The 20808-nt window shown below is 48.3% G+C and overlaps 1 protein-coding gene across 2 annotated transcripts; it reads right to left on the bottom strand.

Annotated features, from left to right (window-relative positions):
• Positions 1 to 1359: 1359 nt before the first annotated feature.
• On the bottom strand, positions 1360 to 13687 carry LOC107512785 (leptin). Of its 2 annotated transcripts, none has more exons than XM_016148648.2 (3): positions 13670 to 13687; positions 5150 to 5320; positions 1360 to 3581 (listed from the first exon to the last, which is right to left on the bottom strand). In XM_016148648.2, the coding sequence occupies exons 2-3, from the start codon at positions 5291 to 5293 to the stop codon at positions 3228 to 3230; spliced, it is 498 nt and encodes a 165-aa protein (XP_016004134.1). In that variant the 5' UTR covers positions 5294 to 5320; positions 13670 to 13687; the 3' UTR covers positions 1360 to 3227. The 2 variants fall into 2 exon arrangements, with proteins under 2 accessions (XP_016004134.1, XP_016004135.1); XM_016148649.2 differs by lacking the exon at positions 13670 to 13687 and adding an exon at positions 11598 to 11780.
• Between the last annotated feature and the right edge of the window lie 7121 nt (positions 13688 to 20808).

The following is a 20808-nucleotide window of genomic DNA, read 5'->3' on the forward strand; positions in this document are numbered from 1 at the left end:
CTGCTGGCATCTTGATTGTGGATTTCCAACTTGCAGAACTCTGAGAATAAATTTCTGTTGTTTATAAGCTACCCAGACTATTGTATGTAGATTTTTGATTCCAACGCACTAAGACGGGCAATGTTTAACTTTAAATTGCTTTTATTTTCATTCGCCTCTTCCTCTACTCCCTCCTTTGCTTACTTTTCCCTTCCTTTCCTTCTTTCCTTCCTTCCTCCCTTCCTTCCTCCCTCCCTCCCTCCCTCCCTCCCTCTTCCTTCCTTCCTTCCTTCCTTCCTTCCTTCCTTCCTTCCTTCCTCCCTTCCTCCCTTCCCTCCTTCCTTCCTTCCTTCCTTCTTTCCATTAATCTTATAATTTTTCCTATTTTAGTAGATTCTCTCCCTGTTCTTGCTCTCTTTCCCACATCAAGCTTTCCTGAAGTGGATCCCCTTCTTCCTGAGGACCCCTCTCTTCTTTCCTCTCTTACGCCTCATTCCTCAGGACAGCCTGGGGCTTCTCCGAGTCTTGGTGCGTGGTTCCTATACCTCTCTGGAAACTTGCTTCACAGTTCTCCCAGCATCCGAATCCATCTCTATTTGCTTCACAGTTGTCTTATTTTGAGTTCCTCTGACAGTAGCACCCAAGATGACGGTTCTAGTACAGAAGGTATATTTGGGAGGTGACCCTAGGAAGCAGGAGTGAGGGGTGGGAGAGTGAGGCAGGAAGGAGGAAGAGCCAGGTGAGGCCGCCTCATTGATGTGGGGACTGGTGTGGGCACCTGGGGCTCAATCCAGGTAGAATACGCCTCAGGATTGCCCTCTGTGGAGGGTGGGAGGCTGGGGCATTTATCCACAGAGATGCATTTCCTGATGGTTGAGATTTGCAATTCTGGGGCCTTCGCTCCCTCCTTATTTCAGGCTGCCCCTTGCAGGCCCTAAGGCATCGAAGTGGAGAGATGCGGGGAGCTCTGTGGAAGGGGACTGCACAGCGCAGCTGACCTCAGAGGTGGCCAGCGCATCAAAGTGTCTGCTACAGAAATTTCCATTCCTTTTGCTTCCCAACTTGTTAAGTGCTTTTTTTTTATTGAGCGCTTTTGGTGTATCAGTCATTGGGCCAATAGCTTCCCAAACATTTTATCATCTAATCTTCTACAGGCCTGTGAAGAAGGTGCTATTGTTCCTCAGGTGACCAGATGACAAACTGAGACTCAGAGAGGTAACTGGCCTAAGTGTTATGCACCCTCTGGGCTGGGAGCTGCCGGAGGTGAGTGTTGTGGTGCAATCAAATCTAAGACTCACGGAGCCAATTGCGATGAATTGTGAGCCTTTATTAGCTGGCCGGTGACTGACTCTCTACCACGCAGGGTTAGAGGAGATCAGCCCTGGGCCTCCAGAGGGGGTAGCTTAAAAAGCCCCCAAACCCCCTCCAACAAGCAAGCAGGTTTACAAAAGCAGAGGTTGGCCATTTGAAAAATTTTCACCCTTAACAGTGAGGGCCGGGCGCAGGGATCCTTCTTTGCATTCTTGATTTTACTGCACTCAGGCCAGAGATGGTGAGTTCCCAGGGCAAGGACCCCCTGGAGCTGCGGATGACAGTACACCAGTGAACTTAACCTAGATTTGTGTGGTTGGACATCATTAGACTCAGATCTGATGTTGAAAGCCTGGAATAAATTGCTTTCCTGTTGGAAAAATGGGATGTAATCGTTTTTTTGGTTGTATGCTGTTGTGCAGCAAGCTCCTGGGGTAGAGTCTTCTGAAAGGTCCTGCTGGGTTGACCTGATGCTTTCTCACTAGACTCTGCAAAAGTCCTGACCTTGGAGGTTGAACATGGCCAGATGCTGCCCCCAGACTCTGTCTCCTGTTAGGCAGATGGGAGCTGCTGCCTCAGAGGGTTGCAAGAGAATGCCTGAGGGTGGAAAAGGATCTGGAAGAACAATCTGAGGAACAGGTGCTTCCATGCTGACCCTGGGAGTCTCCTCACAGAGGAGGGAATGACTTCTCTGGATCTTTACTGGTGGCTGGCCTCCCAAGCTACTTGGGGGTGGGCGGCTTCTCAGGCTGTGACTGCTCAAAAAGACAGCTCTGACAGTCCCAGGCGGCCACCAAAGGGGCAAACACATCATCCCTAAACTCCTGTTACCTACCTCAGGCAGGCGGGGACTGAGGTGGATCATGACACCAACATCTTCCAGGGCCCTGGGGACAAGTGCAGAGGAAAGTGTGGCCTGGACTTCTCAGCGACATGGGCCAAAAATTTCTCTTTGTAAATTTAAGTTGGTTTGCCTTGGGTTTCTGTCCCTGGCAACTAAAGGGGTCTCGACAAGTACAGAGGTCAGCCGCTTTGCTGAGCTGCCGAGTGACCCACTTAGGTTGCCCAGCCACATGTGACTTCCCCCTTTCTTGGTCCCCTCTTTTTCCTCCCTGACCTGAGCTAGTGCTCAGGAAAAGTGCTCCCTCTGCCATCTACCTGAAGGGGAGCTCGTGCCCATGTGCTATTGGGCCTGGTTCGCTGACATTTAATGCCTGTTGCTAATTGTGAGGTGGAGGAAGGAGGTTCATTTATATCTCCTGTGAATCAGGCACTATGCTGAGTAGTATCTCATTTAATCTCTAGAGTAATCAGCAAGATATTTTGGAGGAAGTGACTTCCTGTGATGCCCCCGACGCACCCCTACCCCTGGCCTCCCCACACACAGCCTGTCATCGATGGAGTTGGAAACGGCACCCCAGGAGCATGCCTGGCCTTGGCTGACCCCAAAGAGCTGGAAACAGCATGTTATACTTCAAATACATGCAGAATAAAATGAGTAATAAACAGATACTTCTGGCTTGTGTCGCTTGGTGTGTGTGGATGTAGCCTTCATGATGCTCCCCAGAATTCTCAGATGGAACCTTGATCTGATGGTTCAAGGGCCCTGCGGCCCACCGCCTGGAATCACCCCGGGTCACGCCGCAGCATGCAGTGAGAGGGGAGACGGAACAGGAGGGAAGACCTGTGAGAAGCCCAGATTCAGCCCTCCCTCTGCCGCTGGACGGGCCCCCTTCCCGGTGAGCGTGGAGTCACGTATTTTTATCTTTGGTTTCGTGTCTTGGAGTCTTATGCCTTCAGAAGGGTGGCTTGGAAGAGTGAGAGTAAGATGGACCAAAGGCCTGGATAAAGGATGTCCACACAGGCTCTCTTCTCCTGGCAACACCTAGAAGCCCAGGTTTCCTCCCTTAGCTTTGGGAAGAGAAGCCATCAGGACTTCAGCACCCAGGGCTGAGGTCCAGCTGCTGTAACATGTCCTGCAGAAACCCCTGCAGCCTGCTCAGGGTCACCACCTCCATGGAGAATGAGGTTTCTAGGATGCCACCCAGACCCTCCAAGGTATTCGGGCGGCTGTCCTGGAGGAAGGGACAGCTTCTGAGGGCCAGCAGATGGAGAAGGTCCTGGAGGTTCTGTAGGTCGTTGGATATTTGGACCACATTTCTGGAAGACAGAGCGGCGAGGATCTGTTGGTAGACTGCTAATGTCTGGTTCATCTTGGAGAAAGTCAGATCAGTGTGGAGCCGAGGAATGAAGTCCAAACCAGTGACCGTCTGTTTAGAGGAGACCGACCGCTATGGAGAAGGAAGAGAGGGAGCAAGAGCTCAGTCAGGCGGGAGAGGAGTCAGTTCTATAAGCCCTCAGCCTTTCCACGGGATGTGGGGAGGTTCGTTCCCTTCGTTGAGTCCTCCCTCCCTTCTCCACCGTCCTGGCTTAGGCCCTTAGTTGTTGTACCTAGTTGGCTGCTAAGCCACGAACCTGGTGTCCTGGACTTCTCTCCTCTTGCTCTTCCCAAACCACCTGTCCTCCACGTCTAGACCAAACTTTACAGGTAGTTCCCTTCTCAAAATGGCCTCTGCTGTGAAACCAGGCACGACTCCCTATTTTCTCTATTTTTTTTTTTTTTAGTTCGTTAAGTCTCTTCTCCCCGCACTGAGGTCCTCCAGACGCGCCCCTTCCCCGGACGTCCTCCTTCCCTTCCACCGTCACGGACCTCACCCTCTCAGTCAGGCCCTCCATGGAGTCGCAGCCCCTTTAGGGATCGAGGCCATCCCCAGTGAGCATCCCACTTCACTCCTCTGCTCCAATAACTCTGGTTCCCTTTCTCGACTGCCCGCGCCAGTCACCCCCTGAACCACACAAGAGGGACACTCTGTAGCTCTCACAGGCAGCCTTGCTAAATGACTGTTTTGAAAGCAAGGAGCCTTAAGGGTTTCTCTTGATGAAATGGACAAGACTCTCTCTAGTTCTGAGCTGTCCCTGCTTCTGACCACCTAACTTCTCCCTGCCCAAGGCCACTGTCAGACATCCGCAGTGGTTAGGAGACCTAGAAGTCTCCAGACTGCTCCATGCAGGGTGAACAAACAGGCTTTTAAGGCCAGAGGCTACCAAAAACCACAGCTGCCAACTTTTAATGAGTGCACAATTGGTTCTGGTTCTGCAGGGGGTGGGGAGTCACGTGCTTTCTGTAATTTAATCTCATCATAACCTTGTGAATACTATATGATAGTCTCGTTATCTAGATGATGAAAGCGAGACACTGAGGAACTAGCTTAAGATTTTATAGATAGAGAACAGAAGTGTAAAGATTCACACTTAGTCTTCCTAATTCCACAGCAAGCCTCATCTGGGATGTGGCTGCAGGTCTAGGTCTGTGGACCGCAGAGCAATGCCCAGCGGACACTGATGGCTGTTTGCAAATACGTAGAGGGTCGTACGTAAAAGAGGGTAGACTCGCTCGTCTGTGCGGCCCTGGCAGGGAGGACTAGCAGCAATGGGGAGATGCTTCACAGTATCAGAGCTCAGCTATAAATAAATAGGAAGGATGCCCACTGATAAGCACATTCTAGAGATAGATGGAGGTCCAAAGGGATGCTGCTGGGGATCCAGTCACCTGCCAAAGGGACGCGAGGACCATTATGGCTCCCTCTGGTCCTAGGCACTAGGATTCCAGTCAGGGAGGAAGGAGAGTAAGGAGGTGGGAGACGGAAGGGAGGAGAAGTTAAAAAGCAGACGGTTGTGCAGTAGGAGGAGTCAGGGCCGTGGCCCCTCCATGTCACTGCCCCGGCCTCAGCTGACCTCTTTAGTCCCAGTTCCCAGGGGCTGGCCACAGTTCTAGTTTGTCTCCCCAGACCCTCTGTACCATGTGTGGAATATTATTGATCCTGGTGATGATCGTCTTGATGAGAATTTTGGAGTCATCCTGGACTTTTTGGATGGGCACAGCTTCAATGTAGAAGAGAAAAGGCCAAAGCCACAGGAATCGGCACAGGAGTCCACAATGCATTTTTCTTCCCAGATGTTCTTCTTGAGCCTGAGAACAAAAGGAACCACACATAGCAAGTTGCTGGTATCTAAGAAAACACCACGCACCCTGTTACCAAACACGTTATCAGACGTGGATAAAAATGAGTTTCGCTTTCTGCCTTGGCTCTCATTTGCTCAGAGTCAAAGACAATTCATTATCTAGAAACATTAATAAAATACACTCCCCTCGGGAGAGGCCAGGCCTGGTCAGTAAAACCATGAGGAGGTTTCCTGTAGACCAGATAGGAGTAAGCCAGGGTATGGGTGAATGGAAATTGCAGTGACAATGTGACTTCTTTGTGTGCTTCAAGGAAGAAAGGGGGCTTTTACAGTTTAAGCCCAGCCGTTTACTAGCTTTCAGACTTCAGGCAAATCACATAACTGCTAAAAACTCTACTTTTTATCCCCTGCAATATACCTATCTCCAGGTTTCTATAAAGATCAAATTAGATAATGCATGTGAAAGAGCTCTAAAGGTATTCTGAAATGTACTCTACTGCTACCCCATTATTAGAGATTATGTTACTTGTCCTCCCATTACTCTTACAGTAGCCTGCTGCTATCTCTGATGACATTTATCATTGGCTTTATTACTTCCTTTCTCTCCCACTGGGAGCCTGAATCCAACTAGCACTTACGGAAGGTCTGACAATATGTCGCAGGCAGTTTTAGGCGCCAAGGATACAATAGTTAACAACAGGTGTTCTTTACTCTCAAGTCGCTTACGGTTTGATAGGAGAGACAAATAAGTAAACAGGTCATTCCGATTCAGGAAGAAAGAGCTTAGCAAAAAGGACAAGTAAAAGATATCATGGGAATCAAAGGGGGCTACCTGGAGGAGGTGTCACCTGAGACGGGTATTAAAGACTGAGTAGGGGTTAGTAAGAGTAGAGAGTGGTTGTTATAATTACCAAGAAAGCAGCAGGTGCAAGGTCACGAAAGCAGGAGAGAATATATTACATGTCTCCCCAGAATATTTGAAACTTTCAACATCACGGAATCATGAATTTTAAAATTAATAATATGCAGATCCTTGATTAAGCAGCAATGTTTTAATGAGATACATGAGGCAAAAATTAATAAAGTTAAATGTTTTTGTTAACTATGGCCAACGATCCATGCTAAGGATATGTGGATGAGCCTGAAATAATAATTAAATGTAAATAAATTTTACATGAAGTTTCTTGGGATAGCAAAAAATTAATCTCCACTTATAGTGTTCTGCCTCATCTGGATCCTGTTAAAGACAGACAATACATTTTCTATACATTGGTGGCCTTATTAGTACAATTCATATCCTGGCAATATAATAGAAATCAGCGGTCTGTTTATGCACTATAATGCTTGATCAAAGGTACATTTTTTATCTGAGTTTTATAGAAGGGGGAAAAAATGAGGCTCAGGGAGATGCATTTACTTGCCCAAGGCCAAATAGGTAAGCAACAGAGCTGGGACTCACACACAGGGCTGCTGCCTCTAGAAAGACTGGGATCCTCTCTACCTCCCTCCCCAATTTCTCTAGCCTTTAAGGAAAAGTTCAAATTATAAACCACCCCAATGTCAGCTAATGGCAGCTCCTGGGATATGGCACTTGCTCTAGGACTTCAAATATGAAAAATACTAAGTAATTTGGGAGGGAGTACTTGAGATGTTTTTGTGTTGGTTGTCTCTATTAAAAAGTTAAAACTCCCTCTATTAACTACTTATTACCTGAGTAAACCAAATCTTTGTGGAACAGAGTTAAATAGTGCCGATCCCCCCCCCCCCCGCCGTGCGATCCCACAAAACCCTTGCAAAGGTGGATAGCACAGTGGTCAGGCCCCAAAGCTTCAGCTGTGGGTCCTGCCCTTGTTAGCTGTGTGTCTCTGGGCAAGATGCTTGACCTCCTGAAAGCGTCCATTCCCATCTATAAAATGGAACTAACGCCACCTGGCTTAAAGGGTAAGTGAGACGAACCTGGAAAGGCCTGTGTGTGTGTGCGTGCGTGTGTGTGTGTGTGTGTGTGTGTGTGTGTGTGTGTGTTATAAGGTGAGGGGGGTAAATGCCAGCTTTTTTTGAATTGTGTAACTACTGGGCAGGGCTTGAAACGCTCAGGCAACACTATCTATAGCCAACCCTGAATCAAGCACTTGGTCTGCTGCCTCCCTTGGGCCATCTTAGCAGGGGGCCTGGTATTTCTGGGTCTTCCGCCTGCAGCACAACATTGAGTCCTATCCTTTTCTAGGATTTAGGTGATAATGACACCCTCCTTCCCAAGAGAATTTATTACCAGATTAACTCTGGTCATAGTCGCTCTCACATAATGGCCACCCTATAATACCTGAATAGGAAAACAGTTTTATAAGCTCCTTCTATCACCACTGGTAATATGCTTCGGTAGATGCTGAAAATAAATTACAGTTCCTTGAAATGTGGAATTAAGAAGCTGCTGCTAAGTCTACCTCAGAGGAGAAGCCTGGTTTAGGGGAGCTTCCTGGGAGCTGCAGAAAGAATTGATACCAGGTCCATTTGAGATCAAAATGACGGCGAGAACCTGGTTCACTAACACGCAACATATAACACACATGCTCACACACATCACATGCACATACACATATCAACATATCAATACACTTAAACTTTTACAGAGGCTGCCATTGTTTCTAATATGTATTCTTCCCTTCTTCCCAAGTAATAGAACATCCAAGTGTAGCTAGGGATGTGGCCGTCCAGAATAAATGCTATACTTCCCAGCTTCTCCTAATTAGGTGTAGCCATGCGACTGAATTCTGGCCAATTAAATACAAGCAGAAGAAACATGTGGCAGGTCTTGTGTCATGTGCCTTGCCTCTTCCTTTTTCATCTCTTCCTCCATCCCGATGCCCACCATTATTTCCAGCTAAGGAATCAAGGAGGCGGGAGGAGGTGGCCTTTGATAAGCACCCTGAGAGGGGAGGGGTGGGGTTTGTGAAGGTGGAGGAGAGGGGCAGCCTCAGCAGTGGGCTCTGACGGTGGTGCCTGGCAGCTGGCATGGGAGGTGTGATGAGTGAGGAGGTGGGGGGTGGGCGTGAGTGCCCGCACGGAGGCTTCTTTCAGTGGAGGTGAGAGCTCTGACCACTCCCAGGCTGACGCTTTCGGCCAGGTGACAAGTAACATGGAGATGGAAATTGGGAAAGGCACAGGGAGCGGTCTGGGGATGAGGAAAGATGGTCGGGAACAGGAGTCTCCGTTCAAGAAGGGAGGACAGCGAACACACGCGGGACTCAGAGGAGAGACCCGAGGAGCCAGCGGGAGGCAGAAAGGCAGCCGTCAGCCCTGCCCGGGCTGCAAGGCCTTTTCTCTCTAGAAGTTTCCGAAGCGGTTTTGAACATTTAGGAGCCACCATTTTCTAAGATGAACTGCTGAAATGTTGATGCAACATCCTGTCTCTTCCATTTTCCTCTGATCATTGGTCAAACGGAGCCCGGAGAGGGAGAGAGAATGGGGTACAGAGGTGGGGGCGGGGGGTGGAGGGCAGGAGGCTAAGGAACGGCTGCCTCTGGGTGTTGCCCTCCACTCCAAGGTCGCCCCGCCCTCCCCCCCCACTCCTCTCCTGCCCTTTAATTAAGATCCTGCCATTCCCTGGCCTCTCTACCATCATCCCTGCCAGGGGTGCACTAAAGAAGAAAAGAGGAAAAACAGAAAATGGAGCCCCTGGAGCAGCACTAGGTAATGAAATGTCATCACAGAAAACAGGCTCCAGGCTAGCGGAGAGGCTCCTATAACCCTGCCATCAACCCTGCCACAGCTGCCCGCTCTCTGGCTTCCCTGGGTCCTGGGGGCTGGCCCCACCTGTCAGCCTTAGCGGAGTCCCCATGCCCCACCTCCACCCGGACTCTGCATACCCACTTGGCAGTTTCACGCAGGCCCCTCCCCACCTCTGCCTCTGCCTCTCCACAGGCAAGCTGCCTCCACCAAGGGGCAGGTGGCCTCCACACGCAGCTCCCTCACCTTCCCTCCCATCCTAGGGGACGAGGCAGACCAAGTGGGGACCTCTGTGTCAAGGTAGGGGGTGGCTTCTCTAAAGGGTCTGTTGAACTAAGGTCAGGCCTGCCCACAGCCTTCTGAGGACGGCAGTGGAGGAGAAGGAAAGGAGAGCTCTGGGTGGCAGAGGCACTCGTCATGGTGGCCGCTAGCCTCGAGCTATCCAAACTCCTCTGCTCTCCTCTGGTTGACAGCCCTGGAGGTTAGCAGGGGACCCGGCATATTCTTCTATCTCCCTTCTTTTCTGCTCTAGCCGTCAGGTCAGGGTTCTCACACACACACACACACACACACACACACACACACACACACACACCTTTCTGGTAATCTTCGGGATGCTCGTGTGAATTAAGTTCAGGTAGTGTGGTATTGCTGTCGCTTATGAGGAAAAAGCTTTGAATGGTGTAAACCCTCTCCCTGCAGAAATTTTTCCTGTAGACCCCCTCCATTCTGCCCTCTTACCCTTCCTTCCTTTCTCCACAACTCCAAGTTGGAAGGAATTTAAGGATGAGGAAAAGACGGAGGAGGAGTAGATACAGAGAACATTAGACCCTGGGCTTTCAAGTTACTGGTAAAGCCTGTGAGGGACCCAGGGAGCCTAGGAGAGGAGGGGGTGGCTCTGGGGAGGTGAGGATAGCTTTGCAAAGGAGGCGGCGTTTGAACTGAGACCTGGAAGACAGGAGTTCCCAGTAGGGAAGATGACTAGCAGGGCGACAAACAGGGCGTTCTAGACCAAAGGGACTGCGTGGCGCCCAGGAAAACCATGGTCGGTTTGGGAAGATTCAATACGGTAGAAGGGTAGACTGTGGGGGGTGGAGAGCTAGAATGTCCCAGACTTGATTCCATATGTAGGAGGGACCTCGTAGGGGGTCTGCCTTCCTCAGGGCACACACAAGAGTCCTGGATGCCATGTTTGCATGACCAGAATGCTCTTCTCTGCTCCCTTTCCTCCTCACACTTCCGATTGGGTCAATTGGGTCCTCTCCCAGGAATTTAAAGTAGGGCCTTGGAGAGCTCAGTTTGTCTTGGAAGCTCTGGGGTAGCCACGGTTGTCCTCAAGTGCATGGAGTATCTGAGAGAGACCAGGGTCCAGCCAGCCACCGACAAGTGGGCCATGGTCACTGCCTGCGCTCCTTTCTGACCTTTCTGGTGACTGATCTTCTTGGTTCTGGGCCCTCAAGAGGCTCGGAAGCCCTCCTTGTTCTTAGCATCCAGTGTGAGATACGCTTTTCCACATTAACTTACTTAAGTAGCTTTCAACTTTCTGAATATAGTTTTCATCCAGGAGATATATATATAGATATAGATATAGATATAGATATAGATATAGATATAGATATAGATATAGATATAGATATAGATATAGATATAGATATATAGATATACACATGTAAGAGAAACAAATGTCAAGAAATAAAATTCACCCTCACTATGGGTGCACTCTTGAGAATCTCTGTTCTGTTTTTTAAATGTCGGTCCCAATAAATAGTTCGAAAAACACTGAGCTAGCATGAGTGGTTTTCTCTTATTTGTAACCAAGAGCCTCACTTGAGAAATCATGTTAACATACTCAGCCAGTATCCAGAAACTCCCTTAGATCCGATCCCATCAGAGGTAACAAATAAATGTCAATTCCTGTGTCAGCTCTGATCAGTTAGCTGTTCGCGGCTCCCTGGAGTGCTGTGTTGAGCGGGATTTGGAGCTCCATCAACACTCACAGGGAGAGGGTGCTGCGATCAATCAGTGATGCCAGGTGCAGGAGTGCTGTGGAAGCTAATTGTTCCAGCATCTCCCGAGGGCCTGGCACAGAGCAGGTGCTCACTAAGTCTTTGTTGAATGAATAAATAAGATATTTCCCATCCCTCATCTTCATTGTCTAACCAGGTTAGACTACCTCTGTGATGGTGCACCCGCTCTCATCTTAACGCCACATCCTAGGATTCACTTTTGCCCCGCAGGCATTCTTTTTCAATGGAGACAGGAAATGCTTCAGCACCCAGCCCTCCTTTTCACAGGGACCTTGAGTGGCTTCCTGCGCCTTGTGTGTGTCCTCTAGCACCCCATGGGCCCCGATTCCCGTTAGCTCTCTGAGCTCTGCCCCATCTTGACTGTCATCCTAGGTGCTCCCTGCTTTGGTCCTATTCATCAGCCTGGCTCTTGTTCCTGTGCTCCGTGTCTCCTGCCCTTCTCAGAGACCTCTGTTCTGCCCTTCCTGTCTTCCCTGGAGCTTTCCCCCCTTCCTCGGAACCCCCAACTTCAGGCACCACGGAGTACAAACTCACAGATGGGGACGAAATCTCCTACAGGATGAGATGTTGGCATTGACACTGATTGTGGAGTCAGTTCCTGACAGCTGATAAACTGAGCAGGAAAGACTGTAAAACACAGTCTTTTGCAGTTTGCTGAGAAGCAAGGCACTTCTGTTGTCACACATGGAGTAAGCGCAAGGGATTCCATGGGCCCAAGGCATCAGGCGTGTTGTTTTTAAGCGGAAACAACCCCTTTTTATTCTCTGAGACAACTGTGTGGACAAAGAAGAATTTCAAGGCTCTTGCTTGGCAGGCCAGAATAGAGTTGCTGCCCGTGGAATCTTACTGCTGGTGGGCATGGGGCCTACTGATTGACCGATTGCAGGAGAATTTGGCTCACTTTTCTTTAAATCACATGCTTGCTGTTCGAGGATGCAGGACTCTAACTCCCTGGAGCTTCTTATCTCTCATGACCCCAACATTCCCCTGGGTCGCATCTAGGCCAGACAAGGGACAATAATAACTTGGGTTCTGTGAAGAGAGCTCTTCCAACTAGGCTCCTCCACACCCTGCATGGGCCACTCAGACATGACAGGCATCTGCCTGGGGCTGACCGGCAGGAATTAATTGCAATTTCCCTGGCTCTGTCCTTGGTGCTTGGAGCCGTTTCCTGGAACGGAAGGGGAGGACAATATTTCCCCCAAATACCAAGAAGAGTTATTTTGGGCATAAGATGTACAAAATACAAGGACTCCTTTGGCCAACATGGAAACATTCCTCTCAGCGCAATGTCCTCAGTTGCTTAAAAAGGAAAGAACCTAAAAACATCCACTGTTTTGATCCTGGCTTCTCCCCCTACCGAAATGAGAGAAATGCTTCGCACAGCCTTTCCGTTCATGCATATGATAGAGTGGGAGTGACAATGGTTTTGAGACAAAAGAGATTGGTTACCTTCTTTCCCACCAGTCCTGGAGGACAACTACCCACTTCAGAACTCCACAAGACGAACACAAAGGAGCTGACAGAGGTCACTTCCTACAAGGGCGCATCATTGAGCTTGTGTTCCTGGGGTGGTGCCCTCAAGTTCCTGCCCTCTGCCCCACCTTCCCCGAAGACCACCCTTCTGGCAGAAAGCGATCATCTTGCCTCTCCAAAGCGGCCGTTCTCAAATAACAACCAGCCAACTTGTCACACTCAGATCTAACCGTATTTTAAGGAGTTACTTTTCCAAAGTGCCACCATCTTTAAGTTATAGACCACACTTGCAACGAAATCTAAATAAACTAAACCAGGAGAGAAGGCAGGTTGTAAGAGAGCCTAGTAGGTTTCTTCTGGGGACCACCCGCCAACAGTGTACATTTGGCGGTTTTAGCTAGAGAACTGGGAACAGCGAGAAACATGTAATGAATTTCCCCCGTGACCTGCTGCTCTGTCGCCCCAGAGGAACCCTGTTTTGTCCATTGTGAAGAAGGCTGTTTGCACAGCTTTGAGACCAGAAGTGGTGAGGCCCAGCACAATTTCTGTGGGAGATTCGGGTTCTTCCTGACTCCTTTTCTCAGCACCTCTACTCTCCATTATTGTCCCGATCCTCTGCCCGGGCCTTGTACAACTCCCCACATTCAGAGGTCGGGACCCACTGGAGAAGAACGCCTGAATTCCCACCTGCAGAGCAAGGCTATAGCTAGTCGTCAGAAACTGAATGCTCACATCTGTGTCCCCAGAATCTTCAACTTTATCCCGCCACCCCCAGTGTGAGCAGGGCGCCCTAATCTTTGGGGATGTGCTCTAGGCAATTTCTAAAGCATCTCTGCAAAAGGGCTGGCGGCCCTGACAGCCTTCTGGGGCCCTAGCTGGCACCCTGAGCACAGATTTCCATCGCTTGGGGACACAGCCCAGCCCCGAATCCAACGCCCCCGGCTTCCGGCAGCCTTCCTTCTGGTTAGAAGTCTGCACAAAGCTACCGTGGTCCAGAACCAAGCTCTCCACCCTGCCCTTAGTCCGCCTCAGTTTTCCCGGGGGTGGGGGGTGGGGGTCGGGGTAGTTTGGGGAGCTGTGGCCTGCCAAGAACGACAGGCGGAGGAGGAAGGAGCGCGCCCGGGTCTTACCTCGTAGCTGCTCCACAGAGATCGCTCTGGGGCTCCATGCCTTCCCGCCCCTCTTATAGCTGCCCAGGCACAACTTGCGCAACTGCCCAGCAGGTCCAGGCGCAGCCCCAGCGGCAGCTCCCTCCCGCTCCACCCCGGGGGCAGAGCGGGCCGGGCGGCTGCGGGCCCCGGGCCTTGAGAGAGACGTCCGCTGCGCCAGGAGTCGCACACGCACCCTTGGGTACGCCAGAAACTCTGGCGACCACTGGCATAAGCGAGAAATCTTCGAGGTCCGGCCAGAGGCTCTGGCGCGGCTGTGGCTTCAGGATCTGCCTCTCGGGGACGGGCACGGGAGGCTGCAGGGGGATCCTCCCAGCTTGCTCGGGCGCGGACTGCACCCTCGCTGGCCGCTGGCGCCGTCGTCGAGGCCCGCGCAGCCAGCTCTGCGGCGCCCTGGGCTGGGCCGCCTTCACCGGGTCTCCGCGGCCAACGCGGTGCTCGGACCCGACGGCCCTGGCGCCTGGGACACCACGCGCCCCGCGTCCCCACCCGAACGGAGGGGTCTGCATTCCCCGCCCCCCACCCTGTTCTGGCTTCCTAGGCTGAGGGAGACACTCCACCCTCTAGTTGGGAGGAGTGCTACGGCCCGACCGCTGTGCTGAGCGGGGACCCGGCCTCCCCCTGCGGGGATGCTCTGGATGCGCAGGGTCGTTCCTCGACCTAGTGTTTCCTGTGTGTAGAGGGCAGCGTCCCAGATACAGCGATACTTTCCTCACTGCAGCCTGTGAGTAGGGGGGTATCCTCTGGCTTCTGGGATGAGGAACCTGAAGCCCCGGGGAGGGGGCGGGGTAAGTGACTTCCCTCAGAACTCCCAGCTTGTAAGGAGCAGAGATGGGCCAGGAACCCAGGTGCCAACTAGACCAGGCCCATTCCAGTCACCACAGCAGAGAGCAGCTCCGAAAAGAAACTGTTCAGTTAAAAATCGGCCCATCATGGAAGGTAACGGTTGGCAAACCCTGCGGGGGCCCAAATCCTGGTGCCGCCAGTTTTGGTGCCGCCCAAGAGCTAAGAATGAGTTTTACATTTTTAAATAGGTGAAAAAAAAAATCAAAAGAAGAAAATGTTAAGGCATATGAAAAACATAGGAAATTTATGTTTTGGTGTCTATAAATAAAATTTTAAGTTTTGTCCAAAAATTTGTGGGAATTTTCCTCTTGTTCTTACGTGATATCTCTGCTGTTGTGCCTTGACCTGCAGAGTCTAAAAAGGTTTACTATCTGGCCCTGTAGACAGTTTGTCAGTCCCTGAACTAGGGGACTCATTGGCACTGACCCCTCTGGGTCTCCATTCCTGCCTGTCCTGAGTGGGCGTAGGGAACTGTCTCACTCTTCTCCGCTTTACACTGGGGCCTCTCCCTTTCCCTCACTAAGGAAGCTGTTGTGGTCCCCCTTCCAGCCAACTCCCCTCCCTGCAGGTGGCTTGGTGACCCCTTACACTTCCTCCCCTAGGTAGTAAGGGAGGGCAGAAGCTAGGCCACCCACTTTTTAAGCTCTGGTACTTTCACAGTGCCAGGCACACTTGTGGTTGCCCAGAAAAGTTTGCTGAACTGAACCCAGAGACACCATACACCACGGAGCTGATACTTGTGGTTATGGTGGTGTGGAGGGCACTAGGAATGCCAGGCTCACACAAGCGCTCAACAGTCACATTGCATTGGGGGTTCCCTGGTGGAAACAGGCTCCCCAAGGCTGTGTGCTCAGTCAGGACGTCAGGCGTCTGTTTTGTTCAGTGCTATATCCCCAGTTCATAGCCCAGTGCCTAGCACGAAGTATTTCATTTTTAAGACTTATTTTTAAATGGAAATTTCAAACATACAGAAAATAGGCAATATATCCATTGCCTAGATTTAATAATTATTATTTTTCTATATTTGCCTCATTTATTTTTTGGCTAAAATATTTTAAAGCATATTACATACATCATGACATTTTATCCTTAAATGTTTCCATGTATATTTCTAAAAAAAAAAAACACAAAACATTTCTATATAACTGCAAGACCATTATCACGCAACAGTATTTCCTTGACATCATGAAAGATTCAATTTATGCATTCAAATTTCCTCAAGTATCTCAAAAATATCTTTTATAGTTGCTTTGTTTGAGTCTGGTTGTTTTGCTTTGCTCTTAATTAGTAACTATTTATTGAAGGAAGGAAGAAAAGAAATTGAGTTATATATTTGTGGCAGTCAGTAATTGTTAGCATTAACTAACTACGTATTATAATTATAGTGCTACCTAAGAAGTGGGAAACCAACTAAATACAGGAAGTTAGTAAGATTATTGAAAAGCCACACGAGAGCAATATACACACATCAAAAATTATGTTGTAAAATAATATTTAATGAATTAGGAAAAGTAATTATATATGTTGTGAGCTGGAAAGAATCAGATTACAAAATGGTATGTGTCTTCTGATCACACAGATGTCAACATAAACACATTCACATGAAGTTATGTTGTCACTACAGGGAGTGAGATTAGGAAGGATTTCGATACTCTGTGCTTTTCTGCTTTAAAAAAAAGTGTCTGCAATGGAATTATGTTTTAAAGAGAAATCTTTTACCTCCCATGGAAATGGTGTTTAGCGCTGTTGTTCATATACAGGCTGTAGCACTCACTACAGTAGAGTTTTCTTTGTGCCCAACATCTTTGTAACCTGGTCCTAAGTAAGGACTTTGCATATTTGCAGGGACCTTGGTGGCCTCAGTTACTTGTTTGGGCATCACTTTCTTTAGGGTCATGAGCTGGATTGGGACCAGAGTTATTTATTACATGTGCATCAAGCAGCAGTTGAGACCACATCGTGGGATGTGTACTGCCTGCCTCTCTGTCTATCCATTACCCGCCTGTTTTTTACATTTGGTTTATTAATAAATTATTTTTAAATAAAATATCATTGTATAATAAAATAATATTTTATTTTTGAAAAAATTCAAAAGGGACAAAGAGATATGAAAACTCGCTCTCCCACCCTCTCTCCCCTCCCTAGATGTAACAGTCGTTACCGGTTTCTGGGGTATTCCTCCATAGGTATTCCATTTTTATCATTCATAGATCTATTTTCTTTAAACATACACAAACACGCACACACAAATGATGTCACACTATTCACAGTGCCGTTCCTGCCCCTTGCCTTTAACTTTTTTTTATTTTGGAAAATTTCAAATCTCCATAATACATTTACAAGAAAAAGATGGCATAACAAATCTCCATGCTTCAGCCGTTATTAATCTCACTTCTTTCACTTAATTTATCTAGAATATAATTTCATACTAATATACACAGAGCTGTGTTGATTTTCTAAATGTCAGCTTATTTCATTTTATGGTGCATCATTTTGATGCACCATAATCAATCTAACCATGTTGTTACATACATAATGTGGTAATTAATGTATTTAAATCTATTTGAGCATTATGTGATTATATCTGTGGGAGAAGTTCTAATAAATAGCATTGTTGAGTCAGAGGGTATGCGCATTCAAAATAGAACTATATTGCCAAATTACATTCCTTAGAGACTGCACCAATTCACACATGCGGTTGGTTGCAAGTAACGGTTACTTAAACATTAACCTCATTTAGTTACCCGGAAGCCTGGAGGAGGGCAGGGACAGTACTTGGTGGCATCTTCGAGAATCCTGCCCCTTCTGATGCTCCACAGTGTCCTGGTGTTTAGTGCCTCACAGCTGCAAGGTGGATGCGACCCCTTCAGGCACCATGTCCTCACACCAGTGCTCACCGGTGGTTGATCTCTTCTTGAAATTCTCTTTCGAGTTGGGGAAAGGAAGTCAGATTCTCCCTTATTTCTCATTGATTAGAACTGAGACATCTGCCCACCCCCAGACTAACCATTGGCAAAATGGAATGTGATCGCCTTGATTGATTTAGACCAATCATAATCTTTACTTTGGGCCTGGGTAGATCAAGGTAGATGAAGCAAAGCTCTGTCCTTACCTGAAAGAATTGGAGTTCCATGAGCTTAGGAGAAGGAGAAAAGAAATGGCTCTTGGGTACACAACCAATAGTGCTTGCTATGGTACTCAACTGTGGTATATTGTCAAACTTATGATCGACTTAACTTTATTATAAAATAGTCAGACGTAAAGATCCTTTTTTTTTTTTGAACACTGACAATCTTCGCGATGGAAAAAAAAAAGTAATTCTGGCACCTTGGATTTGAATATTGTTTTTTTTGTTTGTTTTTCAAAGTACTTTCATGATCTCATTTATTTTTAAACTGTCAAAATCCCACAGAAAGAGGTAGAGCAGGTCCCAATTTGATGTTACAGATGGGAGCCTGAGATTCGGGGCAGTCAAGGGACTTGCCCAGCACAGTTCTCAGTTAGGGATGGTGGCCCCTGCGGCTCTGCTCTGATGTCAGCCGAGAATCTGATATCAGCCCTGATCCACAGGCTCAAGCAGGTACACCAGGGACTGAAGGTGGCCTCAGAGATCTCTGTGCTTTGTGGAGCAACCAGTGGTGGCCTGTTAAGGGAGAAGAAAGACAGACAAGGGTTAAATCTCTGTTCTGATTTTAGGTCATCCCAAATATGAGAAATATGCCTTTCAACCCACATTGAATCAACTGGATAATTCAGTCAAATACTGGGTCTGTTATTTTCCCCAAATTAGCTCTTTGTGTATGTGTGTGCATGTATGGACTGAATTGGTTCTTTTGGTATGTATGTAGCCTCTAAGGGGTGAGCTCCCCATGGGCATAGGGTATGCAAACTTATAATCGACTTAACTTTATTATAAAATAGTGCCTGATCTATAGTTGGTGCTCCATAAATGCCTGTCAGCTGCATGAATGATCTGAGTTCTTTCTGCTAAAAACAGATGTTCTTTCTTTTATTATCTATCAGAGTACCCTGGTTACTTCTACATAGCACCAATCAAAAACTATAGTCAATTAGCTGATTTCGATTTGTCTATTTTGTGGTCTCCATTATGAGAATACGAGTTCCGCGATGGTTAAGACTGAGTCTGCCAAGTCCCAGCTTAGTGCCTGACACACAATAAGGGCACTATAAACTGTTACATGGAGCTTTGAGCAAATGTTTGTGTTCCTAATTTTTAGCAGTACCTGGCACATAGTGGGTTCTCAATCAATATCCATGGAATAAATGCCTGACTAAATATGACAGTGACTTCATGCGAACACACCTCTGACACACTGGGCTGAAGACTTTGGCTTAACAAGTAGAGTAGGGCCAGGGAGTCTGGCTGCCCAGCAGTGCCCCAGGTGGAGAGGCAGCCCATACAAGGTCCACTGGCTTCCATGAAATCACACTCGCACTTGTAATTCCTTATTACTGTTGTGTACCAAAGGACTTAAAATATGCACCCCTTTTGAACCAGTGATTTCACTTCTAGGAACACCCAGAAGTAATCCAAGACCCTCGGGAACTGCCTGCCTGTCTTCCCCGTCTATTTCCCATAGCCGCTCTTTATGAGCCCTCCACTCAGACCACTTCATTCCCATTCTGGGCTCCTGGGCCTCCTTGTCATTGAAAGGAGGCTGTTTCCTGACCGGCTACCTAGATTGTGCTCCTCCTCAAGGCACAGTCAAAACACTGCGTCCTCTAGCAAGCCCTTCTTGACCACAGCTGGATCTGTTTCTACTGTGTGTTTAGTTACATGCATGGCTTCTCTGAATTTCCAGACCACAATCTACTTGGGGGCAGGTGGGTAGAATCCACATCTATTTTCTCTTCTTGCTTCTCTCCAGCTGGCAGAATGCAGTGCAAACAGCAGGATACACTGGGGAAAAGGAGGTTCTGTCAATGCCTCTAGGTCACACCTTGCAGCTGGGAAACTGCATCCTTCTGCATCAGGCTAGAGCTATGAAATTGAATACGGGGTTTGTAGTCGCAGCAGTATTTTTGACCCCATTTTTCAGAGTCTCAATCTAAAATTTAGTTGAGCAAATGGTCTAGGACCCATATGACCGGATTTTAGTTTGAGGTTCATTTCCTGAGCCATGTTGCTGCATATTTATATTGTGATATCAATGTATAATTATTTCTAACTCACAAAAAAATTGATTTCTTTACAATGAAATCTAGTATGCAGGACTTTAAATATATGCAAAGAGTCCCCCTACGCGAGTTTCAGAGAGGGTTTAATTAACTCACATTTGAATTGAGTGTCCGTGTGCTGAAATGAAGTTTCATGAGAGAAGGAGCCTCTGTCATAATGCTTCCCAAAGCCTGGCCGGACAGGCAGGCCCTGGCTTCTTCTTTTCCTCATCTCCAGAAGCACTTTTTGTTGATAAAAACTGAAATTTTATTGGTAGCATAATTAACTACTGACAGCAAATTTGCACAAGAGAGAGTTATTGAGACATTTAACCCACCCATGCTGTGCAGGGAAGGTGGTGGAAGTCCCCGAGTGTGTCGACTGCAATCAACCCTGCAAGATGGGGAACACATCCCGGTGTTGGAAATAAAAACGATGAGGCTCAGAGAGGTTAAATAATCTGCTCAAAGTCACCCAGCAGCGCTCTGATTCTAATCCTGGTCAGTCCGTCTGAAAAGTCAGGGCTCTCCCCTGCCCAGGTGGTTCTCACCCTTGCTGGACATCAGAGGTTGCCCAGGTCTCAGCTCAGCCTAATAAAACCAGAATCGCTAGCCATGGGGCAAGGCATTAGTATTTTTTAAAAGTTCCCAAGATACTTCAGTGAGCAGCCTGGTAGAGAAGACCTGACCTGAGCTGCACTGCCTCCGTCCTCACCCCAAGAAAGGCTTTTAAACTCACAGGAAGTTAAAGGACCTGACAGAAGGGACAGAGGCTCCCTTGCCTTAAAGGTGAGAGACCTCACTCACCTTAGAATCATCCAGAAGCTTTTAAGACAGACAGCTGCCCTGGGCACCCCAACAGATCAATTAAGGCAGAAACCCTGGGGTGAGATATACACATTAGCATAAATACTTTTAAAATTGCCAGGTGCTAAAGTGCAGCCAGTGTTGAGAATCAGACTCCAGAGGCTTGAACCAGCTGGCCTGTCCAGGCCATGTTCTTAGGCAGCTGACTGGCCCCAGCCTGACCCGAGCAGAGACCAGGTGACAGGGGCCTGTCCTGTGCTGGATCCTCA

The sequence above is a fragment of the Rousettus aegyptiacus genome, unplaced genomic scaffold, assembly GCF_014176215.1.
Source record: "Rousettus aegyptiacus isolate mRouAeg1 unplaced genomic scaffold, mRouAeg1.p scaffold_m13_p_13, whole genome shotgun sequence".
Taxonomy (NCBI): domain Eukaryota; kingdom Metazoa; phylum Chordata; class Mammalia; order Chiroptera; family Pteropodidae; genus Rousettus; species Rousettus aegyptiacus.